The sequence below is a fragment of the Gouania willdenowi genome, chromosome 22, assembly GCF_900634775.1.
Source record: "Gouania willdenowi chromosome 22, fGouWil2.1, whole genome shotgun sequence".
NCBI lineage: Eukaryota > Metazoa > Chordata > Actinopteri > Blenniiformes > Gobiesocidae > Gouania > Gouania willdenowi.
Window position 1 is genome coordinate 25,226,847 of NC_041065.1, and position 16,955 is coordinate 25,243,801.

At 41.2% G+C, this 16,955-nt stretch overlaps 2 protein-coding genes across 9 annotated transcripts in view; one reads left to right on the forward strand and one right to left on the reverse strand.

Moving 5' to 3' along the window:
- The first annotated feature begins 194 nt into the window (after nt 1-194).
- Nucleotides 195-11,846, forward strand: tgfb3 (transforming growth factor, beta 3). Its single transcript, XM_028438075.1, has 7 exons — nt 195-976; nt 6,201-6,364; nt 7,622-7,751; nt 7,884-7,991; nt 10,010-10,166; nt 10,581-10,734; nt 10,984-11,846. The coding sequence occupies exons 1-7, from the start codon at nt 631-633 to the stop codon at nt 11,140-11,142; spliced, it is 1,218 nt and encodes a 405-aa protein (XP_028293876.1). The 5' UTR covers nt 195-630; the 3' UTR covers nt 11,143-11,846.
- The window catches only part of ttll5 (tubulin tyrosine ligase-like family, member 5), a 72,448-nt gene continuing 66,843 nt past the window's right edge, over nt 11,351-16,955 (reverse strand). For 7 of the 8 annotated variants that reach the window (XM_028438037.1, XM_028438036.1, XM_028438038.1 and 4 more), the window contains one exon: nt 11,351-13,579. In XM_028438037.1, coding sequence (XP_028293838.1) covers nt 13,527-13,579 — 53 coding nt within the window. In that variant the 3' untranslated portion in view covers nt 11,351-13,526. The remainder of the gene's footprint in view (nt 13,580-16,955) is intronic. The other variant, XR_003672819.1, reaches the window with a different exon arrangement.

Genomic DNA, 16,955 nt, shown 5'->3' on the forward strand with positions numbered 1-16,955 from the left:
CAATAGGCTGAGTATTGGATTCACAAAAGAGAAACTTTTGTAATTTTTTTTTTTTTTTTTTTCTTCTTCTTGTTTTTAAATTAATTCTGTGCTCTGTGTCCGACCACAGGCTGAACGCCCTCTGCCCTCCTCCCTCACGTCACATTAGTTTTTCTATAAAGAGCGAGTGAGCGAGGGAAGCGTCCCAGTGTACTGCAGGCTGTTGGAAGGGACGCACCGACTCCACAGCGCACGTGGATGAACGAACCCAAGGCGATGGAGACACTGAACCACCGTGCAGACATCGGTCCCCTGTGAATTAAAGAGAGGGGTGATGCTTGAATGAGACAAACAAACAAAAAGGGGGGGAAATGAGGAGGAGTGAGCGTTTTGATGAAGAGTTGAGATCATTTTCCTGAAAATGGCAGAGTTTTTCCCATGCAAACGCGCATTTGGCAAAGATGACAGAGCACCTGAGAAAATGGGATTCCTCCAGGATCAGAACTCATTCACGACCTGAATAAAAAACAAAAACAAAAAAAAAAAAAAAAAAGTTGGATTTGAGATCAAATCTGAATCCAATTTTCTTTTTATTTCCTTTTCTTTTTTTTTTGTCTCTCTCTCCATCAAACTTCGAAAGCAGAGCGAAAGATGAATCTGGGCAGAGCTCTTCTGTTTGTCCTCCTCTCTAACTGTGTGACAGTGACTTTCTCGCTCTCCACATGCACCACTGTGGACATCGACCACATCAAGAAGAAGAGGGTGGAGGCGGTCCGGGGACAGATCCTCAGTAAGCTCCGAATGACAAGTCCGCCTCAGACAACAGGTCCCAGTCAAGTGCCGTTCCAGGTCCTCGCCCTGTATAACAGCACCAAGGAGCTCATTGAGGAGCTGGGGAGAGACCGGCAGCAGAGCTGTGGCCAGGATAACACGGAGACCGAGTACTACGCTAAAGAGATTTACAAGTTCAACATGATCAATGGGCCACCAGAAAACAGTGAGTCTGTTGGTTTTTCCCTCATTCTTTCGCCTGTTTGTCTCTATGTTCCCAATGCGCAAACCATTCCCAAATCTCTTTTACGCACAAGCAACAGAAGAGTTAAAACTCATCCCTCATTCCTCCCATAGGACTACGAATAAATGGGATGAATAGACATCTCATTTTGCCAGCTGGTCTGAAGTCCACTCGTGCCTGTGTAGCTTTTACGCACAGACGCGCCAGCGACCGTGGCGCATTGGAGAGGGGCAAAGTAAACAGTCTAATTGGAATGAGCACCATTCCTCATACATACCTCACACTGAAGCCATGGGAACTCCAGCTCTAAGTCTGACACATTCCTCAGCGAGGAAAATTCTCAGGCTGTTAGGTCTCATGTATTTAATGCCAACTCCAATACCTCATTTCCATTTTCTGGCCTTTGGGTCCCCCAAATTCTTTTTTTCATCCACTGTCACCCACTTCCATTTCCCCACTAAAATCTGTGTTTATGATCTGACTCCATTGAATATTTGGCTTGTTGGTAGTGGAACCCTGATCTATGATTAACCAAAATCTATAAACACAGAGCATATATTGGTTCCATTTAAAACCATAAATGGCACAAAAAGAACTTCTGGCATTTAAAGTAACTAGCTTTCTCTATACCTGTCAGGTTTAGTCAGAGCTTCCAACGCAAACAGAATTCTAAAGTGTTGGATCAAGACCCATCATTGCTCTCGTGTGTTAAACTAGCAGCTCACGAAGACATGGCTTTGATTTACACCTGGCAGCACAATTAGCGCATCAGCTCATTAATGGAAGGCACTTGGATTATTTAACAATCATCTCTTTTTTTCCCATCCTACATTATGTAACTCCAAAGAGAACTTGGTTTCTAATGAGAGAGCTCCATAATGTCCGTCACCTAGATAATTTTGCATTGTAGCTCATCTTCATTCCTGCTGGATATAATGACTTTTACATGCACAGTGTTTGGAAAGTGGGAGTGAGTGGGACTCTGCTCAAGATTGAGCTTTTTCATGCTCGGCTAATAAGTTAAACAGAATGTTTTCTCTCTTATACTCCAAAGCACCAGACAATACTTTGTTAGGCACGACTGCCTATGCATAACAAGGTATCTGTGGTTCAGATGAAGCATAACTATGACAGCATAGCAATTAAGAACTTCCCTTTCTGGTGCATGTGTGTGTGATGACCTGAGACACGATAACATTTTAGGAATCTACACATGGAGGCAGCCTCGTGGACCGGAGTGTGCAGTTTCAGTGAAATTTCGAGCCAATCGTTGACTCATTGTTGGGTCAGAAGAAAAAAAAAAAAAAAAACGAGGGCTCATGCTGAGGACAGCAGAGTAACTGATATATGGGATAGTAGAAAGATGATGTCATCTGAACAAATAGAGACAGAGGTCTTTGGCCTGCTCCCGGAGAAACAACATCTCTCCAGCTGACTCCCACGCCTTTGCTGCTTTTCTTTTTCTTTTCTTTCTCTTTTTTGCCTCCCTATCTTTAATCAAGTGGGAAAAACTTGTTTTTCCTTTGAACAGGGATTCATCGCATTATCTCACCTTCTGTTGTGGCCAGCAACTGACTACTTAGTCCGATTAATAAAATACATAAGTTGCTTGGAGCTTCAGCATACAGACAAACCTTTTTTTTTCTTTAACTGTTAGGATGTTTATATGAAAATACTTTTTTTTTTTTTTTTTTTCAATAGAAAATTGGAAACGCATGGTGCAAATAAATTCAAATTCCAGGTGCAGAAACCTAAGGAGATGATAGGCCTTCAGTTGGACCTCCGGTTAGTCTTTTTCCAAAGAGATTTCTGTTCCACTTTCAGAGATCGAGACACCTCAGCAGCTGGCTAGCACCTGCCAACTTTTGCTTCCTATTTCCTTTGTTTACCTCCAGAAAGCTCAGGAGAGACTGACATCACCCTCTTCTGGGCTAAAGGGCAGATGGAGGTGATTCCTGAGGAGGTTTTAATAGGAGAGCCTCTGTGTCAGTGGAGAATCCGTGACACTGAGTGCTAGGTGTGACTCAGGGGGTGAGATGGGGTCGAGGCTCCACGTACAGAACCGTTCAAGTCCGTCCCCAGGCTTTAGTTACACAAATCAGATCCAAAGTTAGGTGACGACGCAAAAATGACAGCTATTTAAAATGGTTCTCTAATTTTTTAATGTAACTACCTCTGCACTTTCTAAATGTTCCAATTAGAGTAATAAAACCCCAAAAAGAAATCCGTCATTTATTAGCTGATAAGGACCATCCATCTACTTCCAGATGGTGAAACATCCAGTGTGATATACTGTAGATAACATGTGATAAAACTGTTGAGTTTAACAGATGGCTTCACACTTTAATGCCAAACACACGATCAAATGTTGCACACAGAAGTCCAAACTCCCCATTGTAGTCTTCATCTTATATCAATTTAGGATAGTATAAAAAAAAGCACTCAGAGAGCGCAAACCTCCACCAAGTGCCAAATATTACCTCTTCACCAGATATTCACAGTTATCTGGATCAGTGATCCTGATCATGGTGCCATATTCGTTTAGAGCCTTGGAAGATATTCATATCCCCATTAATAACCATACAGTAGGTCCAAATGTATGGGCACCCCCATTTTGTTGTAAAATCCCAATAAAATGACCAATCCAGATTTCCGATCCAGAATAGATGAAACTTGGTTTGGGTAATTGAGGAACCAACCTGACATAACATAGTCTACTTCCACAAAGATCTGTCAATTACAACCTGAAATATGAATTTTTGAAACTTTGCCAATGATGAGAAACATGCAATCTTTCATTGCGTAAGGTCCGTCTTTGGTTCAAATGTTGTCAAAATTTGTTAAGTACTTTTGACGTAATCCTGCTAACAGACAAATGAATAAAATAAATAAACGCTGGTGAAAGTATTACTTTCTTGGTTAAGGTAATAATATAATCTCGATATATAACATTATGACTTCAAAATATGTTTTAAAAGATGAGCATAACGCCTGACTAGCTTGATCAAAAAAACAACCAGAAGTTAGGACCATAATATCTACAGTAGCACTTCCAGGAATTAATTAATTTAAATACATTTACAAGGGAACTTTGCTTGGTACTCACTCTTAAAGCTTAATAATTGACAGTAAAGGGATAAAGTATCTACTTTTGATCCCGTCCACTCATCAACATGGACCAAACTCTCTATCAGACGTTTGGCAAAAATCTTCCCTAATGCAAATTCCACCTAAAACCACTGCAATGGGAAAAATGAGGTCATCCAGAAGGAAACCAAAGACTTGATTAGAATTTCAAATCTACCCCCAAAGTGGGGTTTTCCAACTCCTGTGGGGGACGGATGAGTGGGTGAGGGGAGGAAAAGGCTACTGAGCGTCCCTCCTTTAGGATCGCGTGGAAACATTGGACAGATATCTGGCTGGGGATAAACGCTGAAAAGGTCACCTATAAATAGGAAAAAGTTGAAAATAATATGTGGAAATATCAGATAATGACTCAGAGGACAGTGGAGTAGAATTGTGGGTCAAATTAAGTACACATTCCTGAAAACGTGGAGTTCCTTTGGCATGACACAGATCCAACTTAAATTAGGACTTTCCATTTGTCCACAAATATGAAAAGAAAAATTATAGAGGTGAAAATTATCCAAAAGGTGCAATGCCCTGTTTCAACCACCAGAAAAAATCTGTAGCTTAGCAATAAAACTGGAGGTTGAGGTAATAAATTAGCCAAATCTTGGCTGTAAAGGACTGTTTCCACTTGGCTCATAACAAACTATGCGCTTGTTTTGCTCAACACTGCATGTGCTAGGCCTGTTAAAATAATAAACTGTTCAATGATATTATGGTATTAAAGAGACGGGGAAAGCTTCAATGCAACAGGAAGCTTTTCAGATAGGATCACAGTGTGGCCATTTGTTTAGCCAACTCCGCTAAAGGTCAGCACGCAGACACACACCAACATACTAAAGAGCATATTTAACTACTGCCGTCCTGCAATACTCGTCTCCTTCCTCGGTTGCCCGTCCAGGTAATGTTCTGCTCCTGCACGCGAGTCCACGTTCCTAGATAAACCTCGGATTCCCTGGGAATGCTTTGGCCTCCGTCCGAGTCCTCTGAGCACCTGTCAGGCTGAAGTGTTGGTGGGAGGAGGAGGAGAAGGAGGAGCGTGCTGCTGTCCCGCTTTAGACGGCACCATTACCACATGGGACATTTGGTTTTCATTTAATGACTTCAACTTGTTGCAGACTCAGACTGCTGAAATAAGCAGATGGATCGTGGCAATGTCTCTAAAGAAATAGGTAAAAAATTAAAGTTTTTGCTCTTACTCTGTAAAGTTAATAGGTTTGACGAGACAAATTTTGGTCGTATTCTACAGGACAGCCTGTCCATCCCAGAGAAAATCATAACAAATCTCCACCTTCTGTCTATTTGGTCATCGAATTTCACTTATTATTCCTGTTAGTGTTCTGGTAAAAGCTGAATCATTGATTTTAACTTTAATGATTTCTGATTGGATCATTTCAAATAAGTTTTTTTACACGTTTTCTGCTTCTGAGGGCTGCAGATGGGAGTGCATCCCATAGTGAAACATCTCACTCATATTACTCATAGAACCGGGGTTATTTAAATAACCTAAAGTTTTCATTTGTTGACAATCGAAGTCCATGCCTTTGTTTGGATCACTTCTAAGTTAACGTCCTTATTGATTTGAGTTAATCACGTGAAAAAAGGCATAAGCTGAATCAAGATCATTGATTTGAAGTCTTTTTAGTTTTAGTCTAATTATTTCTAAATGGATTAATTAATATTGTCCATCTATTTTTTTTCAAAGTGAGGTACAAAATTTGATCTAATCTCAAATCTTGTCTTTGAAAGCTTTCCCACTTTTTATTTGTTGACAATCTTAGTCTAAGCCTTTGTTTAGATCAGTTCTTATAAGTTCCTTTAGATAAAACCCTGTCGCTAAATGTATAAATCCACAAAATTAAAGCTTGGGGTTACAGACATATTACATCTCACGATCTGTGAAGAAAGGCTTGGTTGAATTCTGTTACAATCTAAAGTCAAAACGAGAGAGAGAAAGCAATACAGCCTTTGTATATACAGTAGGTTACATAAAGGTATTCTATATCTCAGAGGGACTTTAAATAACAGTCAATCTGATCTTGGTTCATGTAAGCATTTATTTCCTCTTTTCCTGCAGATGACCTTCCCTACTGCCCTAAGGGTATCACTTCTAAGATATTCCGCTTCAACGTGTCCATCATGGAGAAGAACGCCACCAACTTGTTCCGGGCTGAGTTTCGAGCCCTGAGGACTCCAAACCCCAACGCAAAGAGAAACGAGCAGAGGATTGAGCTCTACCAGGTGAGTGAAGTGACCGTTCATTCCCACTTGGGTGGGAGTGGTTACATACCCCATTTACTTTAAAAGGCCTTAGCAGGTCAATGAAAAACTTCAAAACATTTGTATCCCCATGTCTTAACACTTTTTTCACATGCGGATCACTATTCCATCTGCTTTGTGTAAATGGATTCTACATTAGGATGAATTCAAAAGCGGCGCCTCTATGGAACCTCAGAATATTATCCTCTAGATTTCTTCTTTGTCTGCTCTCAGTCTTGTTGCATTGCTATTGTCATCCTTGTTAAAATAACTGGGACAAACATGGGACAGATAGAAAGACTACTTCTGCTTTAGTGCATTCATGAGACATGAGAACTCTTTTTCAAACATACATCTGGTGGATGTCTGCATCTGGGGTGGCAAGAACGTATTTTTTTTTTTTCTGCTTCCTCATTAATCTCCCCTGAGAGACTACGAATAATGATCAGGTTCCAGCACTTCCTGCCAGTGAGACAAGCGTCTCCGGACTGCATACTACCTCTAAGGCAAGGCTCTGGCCAGCATTGAATAAAGACTGTCAAGCCTTCAGATTGTTTTCAGGGTCCTTGGAGTAGATAGGAGCACAGTCACCCATTGGGGGAGTAAACGGAGCTGCCATAGCTCGCCCCCACACTTACAGCTGATTGGTAGAGTTCTGATCTTGGCAGTTGTTTGGCCCCTCATTCCCACAGGAAGGCAGATTAGATGCTGACAATGTTCAGGAATCTGGCTATCCATAGTGCTGGACCTGCCACACAAACATATATTTCTCAATAGAGAGAAACACCTTTGTTCACAGCATTGCTGGTAGTGATATGGATGTCTGTATTTCACACAGTGGAGATTTTTTTATGTGATAACATTGCAAAGACGTTTATGCCCTGAAGAGGTTATTTAATCTTAACTCAGAGAGAGAAAATATGAGAAGCTTGTGTCAAATTTTGAAGAGTTAATGTAAGGACGGCCAGGTCCTCATCATTGGCAAGGGGGAAGCACACAGGCATTAACTTGCAAAATGGGGATATCAGCACAAGGAGTCAGTTTTTCCATGAGGAGTAGACATTTGGCCCAAGGCATCATAGAGAGCCTGGCTCAGACATCCAGTCTTAGTTCTGTGAGCAGAATTATATATATATATATATATATATATATATATATATATATACATATATATACATATATGAGTGTGTGTGTTGGGGTAAATGAGCAGCTGGGTCACATTTTGGTCTTTTCACACAGATTCTCCAGAAAGATGACCCTAAAGCCAAGCAGCGCTACGTTGGAGGCAAGAACGTCTTGACCAAAGGAACACCTGAGTGGGTCTCCTTTGATGTTACAGAGACAGTGAGAGAATGGCTGATGTACCGACGTGAGTAGGACACCTCAAAAGCTTCTTGGCAAATACATTTGCACTTCATGCCAAGAGGTTTTGACTTTTCAAAAGCAAAGGATAAAGAGCTTTTTAAAAGATGTCATCGCTGTGCTCTTGTTCCCTCTTCAGAGACAAACCTTGGCCTGGAGATCAGCGTGCACTGTCCCTGCCACACTTTCAGGCCAAATGGAGATATTATCGAGAATGCCAATGAGGTGCTAGAAGTTAAGTTCAAAGGTGCGGAATGCAGTGATTTATTGGGTGTTGTTACCTATCCTACAGACAATTTTAACAGTCTTTCACAAAGTTTCCTGCCAATGCAATGAAGGTATAAATGAGGAAATGGTTCATGTGGATATAGCAGCTAAAAAAAGCGCATTTCTACCCATCATGATTATACTTGTGCAAATACTTCACTACTTCCACTGCATCATGCTACCACTCTTGGTAAATATGTTAAAATATGACTGCTTCACCTTAAATTGTACAATATACTGATTTCATATGCTAATTATGATATTTTTTGAAAGGGCCGCTGCTGTTAGCATTCTGTGCAAACACTGTATTATTACCGTACTTGTCAAAGTAGCAAAAAAAGCAAAACTAAATGATCAGAATATTTTAAACCAATGATGACACAATCAACTCATCTGTACAACAAGCTGTGGCTCATAAATCTAACAAACGTGGTTTTGGAAGCCCAGAGGTAGTGAGTACAGACACACTCAGCTTTACTTTCATATCTCGCTTGCTAGCAGGGGGATAATACTTTATATAGCTTAGCGCAAAGCATAAAAACAACAGTGTGTCTGGATAGCCTACTGCTATTTATTAGAGAAAATGCAAAGAAAAGTTTTGGAGAAGTTTAATCATTTGCACAAAACAGGGATATTTTTACTTTTAACCATTCTGAGTCCCATATTAATCCAGAGCCAGCCATTAATGAATTGGTCGATTACTTTTCACTTTCTTTGACAACTTTACAAACATTGTAAACATGAGTGGACCTCTGTCAAACTGAGGTCCATGTGGCGCACCAAGTTTGAAGATAAAGTTTTACTTCCTTTCCACCAACAAACAAAAAGGAGAGAATTTGTGTTAATCAACTTCCTGCAAGGGGTCCTAATGGTATGGATGATGAATTAGTTAATATTGGTTTATTAGACTAATCCTTGACATTGCTATTGATTTTTCTTTTGTTCGGCAATGGTAGAAATGCACCCAAGTAACTCAATTTGTGTGAGGTCGTTGGTGTTTGCTCAAATGTTCCCAAGGAAAATGTTGGTGTTTTTTAGTCGATGTGGTCCGACTAAAGATGGGTCTGTGTTTGGGTTGGATTTCATTAGCACGTTTGATCTGTCTGTGTCGGAGTGAAAAGAACCACATTGGTTTGTTTGACTTGGGTTCTTTTGTCTGACCTTCACCACTGGTTTCTTGGTGGTCAACTCTAATCAACCACTGAATCACTGCTGGTTTCCCTGAGAAATAATTTCCATTGTCAGCTCCCGAGTAGAAGTTTTTAAACTATGTTTATCTTGTTTCTTCATTATCTTGTTATCCAGAAAAAAAAATCATAGTTACTTTCACTACTGTATGAAAAAAGTTTTATTGCAAGGATGTGTTTTGTCCTTGAAGCACCAAACATCAAAGGACTTTTTTGCATGCTGATCATAAGATTATGTATATCAATAAAAAAAATGATGTCATTACCTGATGAGTGAGTCTAGCCTTGTTCAAAAGTGATGTTTCACAATACAGAATAAAAGTTCCTCATATGTTCCTCTAGCAACGATTCTCAAGTGAAATCTCCTTAGTTCAGATAATGGTCTTCCTTTTCAAGAGGAAGAGAAAGACAGAGCATGGGAATACAATCGATCTGTTATCTCACTTAACGCACGCAGGGCTCCCGGGTCCTCAATCCTGGGAACACTTCTGACTGCCTTGGCCGCGAGAAATGTGCTGCGACGGCGCTCAGACATTTGGCCCCAAATTAAAGAGGATTGTACATATCCACCAGCGGCATCTCTCCCGAGATTCTTGCTGCTTTAGCTATCAGAAAAAAGATTGGATGAGCAGACACAGTCTAAAGGGAAGGAATATAGAACAAAAAAAAAAAACAAGTTCAGCAAATTGTTCTTAATACAGAAATTATGTAAAAAGTCATAACTGGTGTTGCAAAAGTTACGGCTCATTGACTTCTCGAAGTCTAAAACGATAGACCTTTACCCTCCGGACTAAGAAAGTCTCTCACACAGGTATGGAACCAGACTACGACGACCAGAGCCGAGGGAAAAAACAAAAGGAGCAGCTGTATCCCCACCTCATCCTCATGATGCTCCCTCCACACAGGCTGGACACACATTCTTCCTCCCGCAGACGCAAGCGGGCACTTGACACCAATTACTGCTTCAAGTAAGACACATGCGCTCACCTACTGTAAGCTTCAAATGATGGCAGAAATGAACGTACATGGGCGCAGAATACCCAGAATGCACTTGTTAATCTACCAGACGAGTCGAGTTTGACAGAGATTAGCTGATTCAAGTCCAGATCTGTCTAAGCACTTGAAATTGCTACCTCAATCTTACATGCCGTTTCCTCAGCTCTGCATTTCCTCTGTCAGACTGACAGACAGTACCAAAGACACCTGGATTACCTCCAAGAGGGAAAATAAGGGCACACCTTGGTGTGGAATTTCTGTCATCTTCTCTCTCATCTCTCTTACTGAAACCACAGAGTGGAAAATGTATACAACTCTTGAAAATTGTGGGATGTCTGTGAAATCAATTCCCCCTTTTTCTTCTACTTTTTTCCCCTCCCCTGTAGCAACTATGAGGAGAACTGCTGCGTGCGACCACTATACATTAATTTCCGTCAGGATTTGGGCTGGAGATGGATACATCAGCCTGAAGGGTACTACGCCAACTTCTGCTCTGGTCCTTGTCCCTACTTGCGCAGTGCTGATACCACTCACAGCTCGGTGAGACAAAGGGCCATCATTAAACACCAACCTCATGTATCAGCTGGTAAATTGTTTAGTGACAGGACAAAATGACAAATAGCTCATTTTGTCAAACCAGAGACAGACCTTGGCATGCAAGGTGCTAAATCTCTATTTAGTCTATGTGTTCAGACATTCAGGTGGAAACTTTTCCATGGTCAGGTTCAGATGATGATGGATAAATATAATCCTGCTGATGTCTGTGTCTCTTTCCACATTAACCCACAGCTCCTGAGCCTCTACAACACCCTCAACCCTGAAGCGTCTGCCTCGCCCTGCTGTGTTCCTCAGGACCTGGAGCCCCTCACGATCCTCTACTACGTGGGTCGCTCCCCAAAAGTCGAGCAGCTTTCAAACATGGTTGTTAAGTCCTGCAAGTGCAGCTAAACTTCGAGGAGAGTGCCGGGGAGAAAAAAGATGGGACATCACTATTCTGAAAGTAGAGAGGACGGGACACCAGATTGTCCCCCACGTCTACTTTTCTTCCCTGAAGCTTTCGTAGAAAAAAAAGAATTGAACATACTCACCAAGAGGACGCGTCAAACACCACTTCACCAACTGCACACTCAAATCTCCTCAGACCTCTTTTTTCCCCCCTTTTTGTTTCTTCTTTTAATTATTCTAGCCTGTACCTCCAAAGACTATTTTCACCAAAAAGGAAACAGGCCAATAATTGTCTTGCAAATGACTTGTTTCATTCTTGTGGACATCGATCGATTGCCGTAGGCGATGTGATCCCCGACACGCAGGACATGCTTGAATGTCCCAGCTGGAAAGTGACTGGTAAAGGCCGAACACTGTTTAGAGTTAAACGCTGTCGAATAAAAGTGATGTTAGGACAAAGAAGACATGCTGGAACCCATTTCTTTTTACAATGTAGTATTTCCATGGATATGTTTACCTCTAATGCAACAGGATGGTGAATCCAGGGATTGTTTTATTTTTAAAGTGAAGCCTTTTTTGTTGTTGTACGAGATGATGTTTGTCACTAAGTGAACCTAACTTGATCACAAACTGTAAAAAAGAACCTTGTTTTCTTTTCCTTATTACTCTTGGACACACATTTTTTTAATTAAAAAAGACGGACGGTTTGAGGTTTTTGTTGATATTTTATTGATTTTAAAGGTTTGTTGTGTATTTGTGAGTAGTTTTTTTTAAACATCACAACAAATCAAAGTTTAGTGAACCAATACAATCACAGATATGACGGTCAGGTTACCTGATACAGACTGTTCACATAAATGCTGTTTGCTACAATTAGATCAAAAAAACACCTTTCCAAGCATGCATGTTGTAAACAATCAGCAACAAATGATCAGTTACCGGAAGTAGCGTTAACAACTTGGTAACGCCCCAGAAGATTACACACATTGTTACAATTCTGCCTGCTGGAGTCTCATAAAACAGGATGCACTGTTTTAACAGTATACAATATTCACAACATTAATTTTAACACCAAGCACACAAAAGTGGCTGATATCAAATATTGACTTTAGTCTCCAGCTTTGTTTGACTGCATTGAAAAAACATTAGTGCAAAATCACCCTGAAGATCATGCACACACTTCAAGTATTTTAAAATATTCAGAAACATCTATAATCACGTAGAGGGAATGATTTGTTGTATCAACACACCCTGAGAGAACGTCACTAAACAGTCCCAACAACAAACTTTCAACACGGATATAAATCTGCTAGTGCAACCTTTGGTCCGTACATGACTTTATGATCCCTTCATAATATGCTTTGAGCTACAGAAATGGCCAAAACGACTGCCATAATTAAAAGTACAGTTCAGTAAATAAGTAGCTTTACATGGACAAAACATTACGTCTTTAGAGAAAAAAATTGAATTTAGCTCATTCTGAAAATAAAGATGTCAACATCTCCATAGTTTACAGGAGTAATCACAAACCAGCTGTTTTCTTGATATAAAACATCCCTCCAACACTGTTACATCATCCTTTTAAATGGCAAACAAGGCAACGCGAAGTTAGGATTTAACCTCGAGACGGTAATTCTCTTTACCAACCCCGCCTCACGAGCGATGCTACAACTTTAACAGACGCTGAAAGCGGAGAAGGAGCCTGATGACTTTCCATTTTGGCTTCCAGTCAGGAGAGTGTGATGCCAGATGCCACACATGAAAGGAACTCCTTAGCGTGCTCACGGGTCATCGCTGTAAGACGAGAAGCCGTTTCTGCTATCTCAACAATGCTTATCAAAAAGTCAGCAGGAGGTTCTCATAACTGAGACCTCTCTCTCGCTCACCTACTGCTTTTGATTTTGAAAGGGAAAAAAACTGAACCGCTTGAGCATTGAATGAAACACTGAATCCTGCAGTTAAAATACCAACAGGGCTTTTAGAACCATCTGCTGAACGGTATCTGTCAGTGAAGTCTTCTTGCGGCATTAGTAGCACGGGGAGAATGAAGGCCGGGCGACTGTAGGGCAATGAGTGTATGTGTGTGTGTGTGTGTGTGTGTGTGTGTGTGTGTGTGTGTGTGTGAGTGTGTGCGAGAGTGTGTGTGTGTGTGTAGGGTCAACCAAATCCCAACCTGCGTCACCGCTCGGCATTCCTGGCCTAGGCTGCCTATCCTCGTGCATGTCTGCGTCTGTATCACACAGAGAAATTAATATGGCCCTGTTCGGTGTTTGGCGTCCTTTAATCTGTTGTCCTTTCCAAGAATACACCTCTTTGAAATGCAGTTACATACAGAGGCACCTGTCAGGCCTGCAGGGGGCCAGGACGTGCCCCTGGTTGCCTCCGTGTCATCTGTGAGAGGGCTCCTTGTCTTGGAACAGCTTGTGGTAAACAGAAAGACCTGAAAGTCACAAACCAGAAGAAGAAAAAAACATTTAGGAAGAGAAAGGGGGAAAGACCGGGGGCTGCCAAGTGTGTACACAAGTCAAGGTGTTTGCATTTCACCTGAAATTTTTTTAATTGGGCGCACCAAACCGCTTGTGGTTACTGGACTGTTAATCTGCTTACTTTTAGGCAGTGATGGTAGTAACCTCAGTCCTTTCATTTCTATCCCCGCTCACCCCTCATCCTATCGCCTGGTAAAAAGGCCACTCCAAGTTGGGCCGTGTTTGTGCTTCCAAACAGTATTCCCTTTCATTCCCTCACGGCACAATGTTTGTTTTGGTGCTTTTTACACTGAGGGGCCCGACGGAGCGAGAAAACGAAAACATCTACCCTACTTCCAATCCACTGGACGGGGTTTCCTCCAACACAGCGAAAGGAGTACAATGGGAACCAGTCAGTTCTTAGGTGATTAAAGAAAATACATAATAAAAATTAAAGAATCAAGAGTAAATGTTAAAAATTATGTCGGCAGTCTTTCTAATAAATTAAAAACCTCTATCATGGATCTGACCCATTACATTAGCTTTAAATTATTCTATTTTGATAAGTGCAACTGTAAACCATCCATCCTGATATGAACGGTCTTCCATTAAAGTGCAGCATTCAATTCCTTCTCAAACTCAAGCCATAAATCTCCCAACAGTCACCAACTGTTGTGAACTTCAAGCAACTTCAAGGGGAGCGTTGTGAGACACATGTGGCCGATATAATCAGGTTTTGTGAGATCTGGTGGATCCTTTTCAGAAACCCTGCCTCCATGTCATGTAAAAAAGTCAAGTTAGATCAAATAAAAAGGGAAGGTAGGCCTGGGAAGAGGAAAACGGATAGATTAAAGAGTGCACGAGAGAGAAAGAGAGAGAGATAAAGAGCGAGTGTGATTAATGTTGCCTGACAGCTGATCATAGAGAATGCTCTCTGTTTGGATTCGCTCTAACTGCCTGTCAGAGCCCATCAGAGCGGCTCAGTCATCTCCCCCTGCAAAGGTACACTGAGCAGCCACAAAGACCAGACACACTTCTGAGCTCCACAAAGGCTTCGCACTTCTCTGAAAACACTCCCACTCCTTCCAAAACACCACTTTGTTCAACTTCCCGCCCCCTTTTCTCAATGCATGGCTAAACCACTTCAACTGTTTTTGGGGGTGACAATAAACACAGACAATAGTTTCAGTGTAGTGTCTCAATAGGTGAGATGAAAGGGAATTTTCAAAACAAAACCAAACAGATCCATAATTTTTGACCTCATTAAAGCTGCAATATATAGAATCCTCTTTCCACTTCGTTTAAAAACCGAAACCTAAACTTAGCCTCATTTACCGGTAACTTTTGTGAACGCTCTTAGCGATTTTTTTTCTCAGTAGAGACTAATGATAGATATATGGACTTTATCTTGTGTTATTGGAGAGTTTTCTGATGTTTTACAGACTCTGACATGAATGCACATATCTCTGTAGTTACTGCCCCGAGCAGCTGCTGCTGTTGTCAGTTCGTCCCCGCCAGAGAGCTCACAGAGATGGCAGTGATCTGAGTGACAACCCTCACTCCACATCCAGACTGTAAAATGATTTCACCTTGAATAAGCTTCTCTTAGGTTTACACGCAATTTATCCCATCTGTTATCACTCTCCTTCTGGCACCAGTACGTGCGGTGGACCCTGCGCAGTCACGGGGATCCACGAGGATGCAAAGCAGTCCGTTTCTCCTGAGTGTTTGTGACTTTAAACTGTTACTTCTTCACCTCGGTCTGCCTTTTACCTCTTGATTTGCCGTGTAACTGTAGTGTCTAATGCCTCGACTGAGACTTCTGCTGGAACGTCCGCCATTACACTTGGTACGTGAACGTGCCTGACTTCAGTCGAGCAGCCCAGTAAACGCCCAAAACTGCCCATGTTTGTAGAAAGACCTCTGATTGGCTGACATCCAGCGTCACCTTCCTGGATTTCTAAACTTCATTGTCAGAGCCAGGAGAAGGAGAAGAGATTCACTGTCCACTCAGAACACTTTGGATTACAATATGCTCAAAGATGATAATGGATTTCTGTCAATTGATGCCAAAAAAACGTACATACTGCAGCTTTAAACATGTGTTAAGGCAACCCCCCCATGATAGGTTAATCTGTGTGTTAAACTCGGCTGTGACACTGACATGATGTGAGAGGCAGTGGGATTCTCCATAGTAGGTCACTGGAAAAAAAAAGCTCATGATCAGGCAAACAGATGTGTGTGCAAACTGCTTAATATTACGGTTGATGTAAAAAAAAGCCTCAACACTTTTCTCAGAATGGAAAAAAGCAGTGGAAACAGAAGACGGGAGCACGGAGCACACGTGAGTGTATGAACCCGGTGAAGTCACAAAGTTGCATACGCCAGTGTAACTAGTGAGAGGCGTGATCATGATGTCTTTGGTAGGAATTCTACTGTGTATTAGAATTCCAAAGCATTGCACAGAGAGGCTGAAAGTGTTCCTGTAGCCACAGATACAGTTAGTACAAAAGTATAATAATAATCTAAGCTATTATGGTTATTACAAACATATCAGAATCAATTCATGTGTCAATCATTTATATCAGGGGTGTCAAACTCATTTTAGTCCAGGGACCAAACAAAAACTATTTTGATCTAAAGTTGGCCGTGAGAATGAGCTATTTCAACATTATTGTGCGATAGTTTGCACTTCCACGCATAAATGATACATACAGTATGTGAGCCACTGACAATATCCAAGCATTACGTTACAGATTACAGGATCTTTACTTAAATTTCCTTGATTGTGACCAATTTTTCTTTTCATTTAATTTGGGGGAAATTTGTGAAATAATTTGAGGAAAAATGCAGGATTTTGGAAAAGTTTAGAGTTCATCTAACAAATGGAAATTAAAAATGACTGGCATCATGAATCCGTGTATCATTTGTTTTTCATTATGTAACAAAAACTGGAAAAACGAAAAAAACACTCATTTGTTTCCAAAACCAAAATGAAAAAATGCCTTGTTTTTCAAATTCAAGCTCTTTTGCTTCGGTACAGAAAATGAAAATTGAAAAACAAACACCTTTATCTATTTTCTCCATTACCAAAGTACGTGGCCCGGAAATGTATTCTCATCTGACGCTAACAGCTATGCTAACGGCAGTTCGGCATGACAAGGTCGCTGCTTCCAACTGTGCATCCAAAACGTGTCCTTTTAGCTTTAGCTGGTGTCGGGCACAGAACCTCCTCACGGACATTTCGGAGGATGTAGAGACTCCTAAGTGTTGCAGAGCGAAATATATCATGGAATGTGTAACGCTTCATTTCCGGGTCACGTACTTTGGCCAATCGGTAATGGAGAAAAC

Coding starts and splice junctions, on each gene's coding strand:
- tgfb3 (XM_028438075.1), top strand. CDS start 631: ATGAATCTGGGCAGAGCTCTTCTGTTTGTCCTCCTCTCTAACTGTGTG. Junction 6,365..7,621: donor AGAGGATTGAGCTCTACCAG/GTGAGTGAAGTG, acceptor CTTTTCACACAG/ATTCTCCAGAAAGATGACCC. Junction 10,735..10,983: donor CTGATACCACTCACAGCTCG/GTGAGACAAAGG, acceptor ATTAACCCACAG/CTCCTGAGCCTCTACAACAC.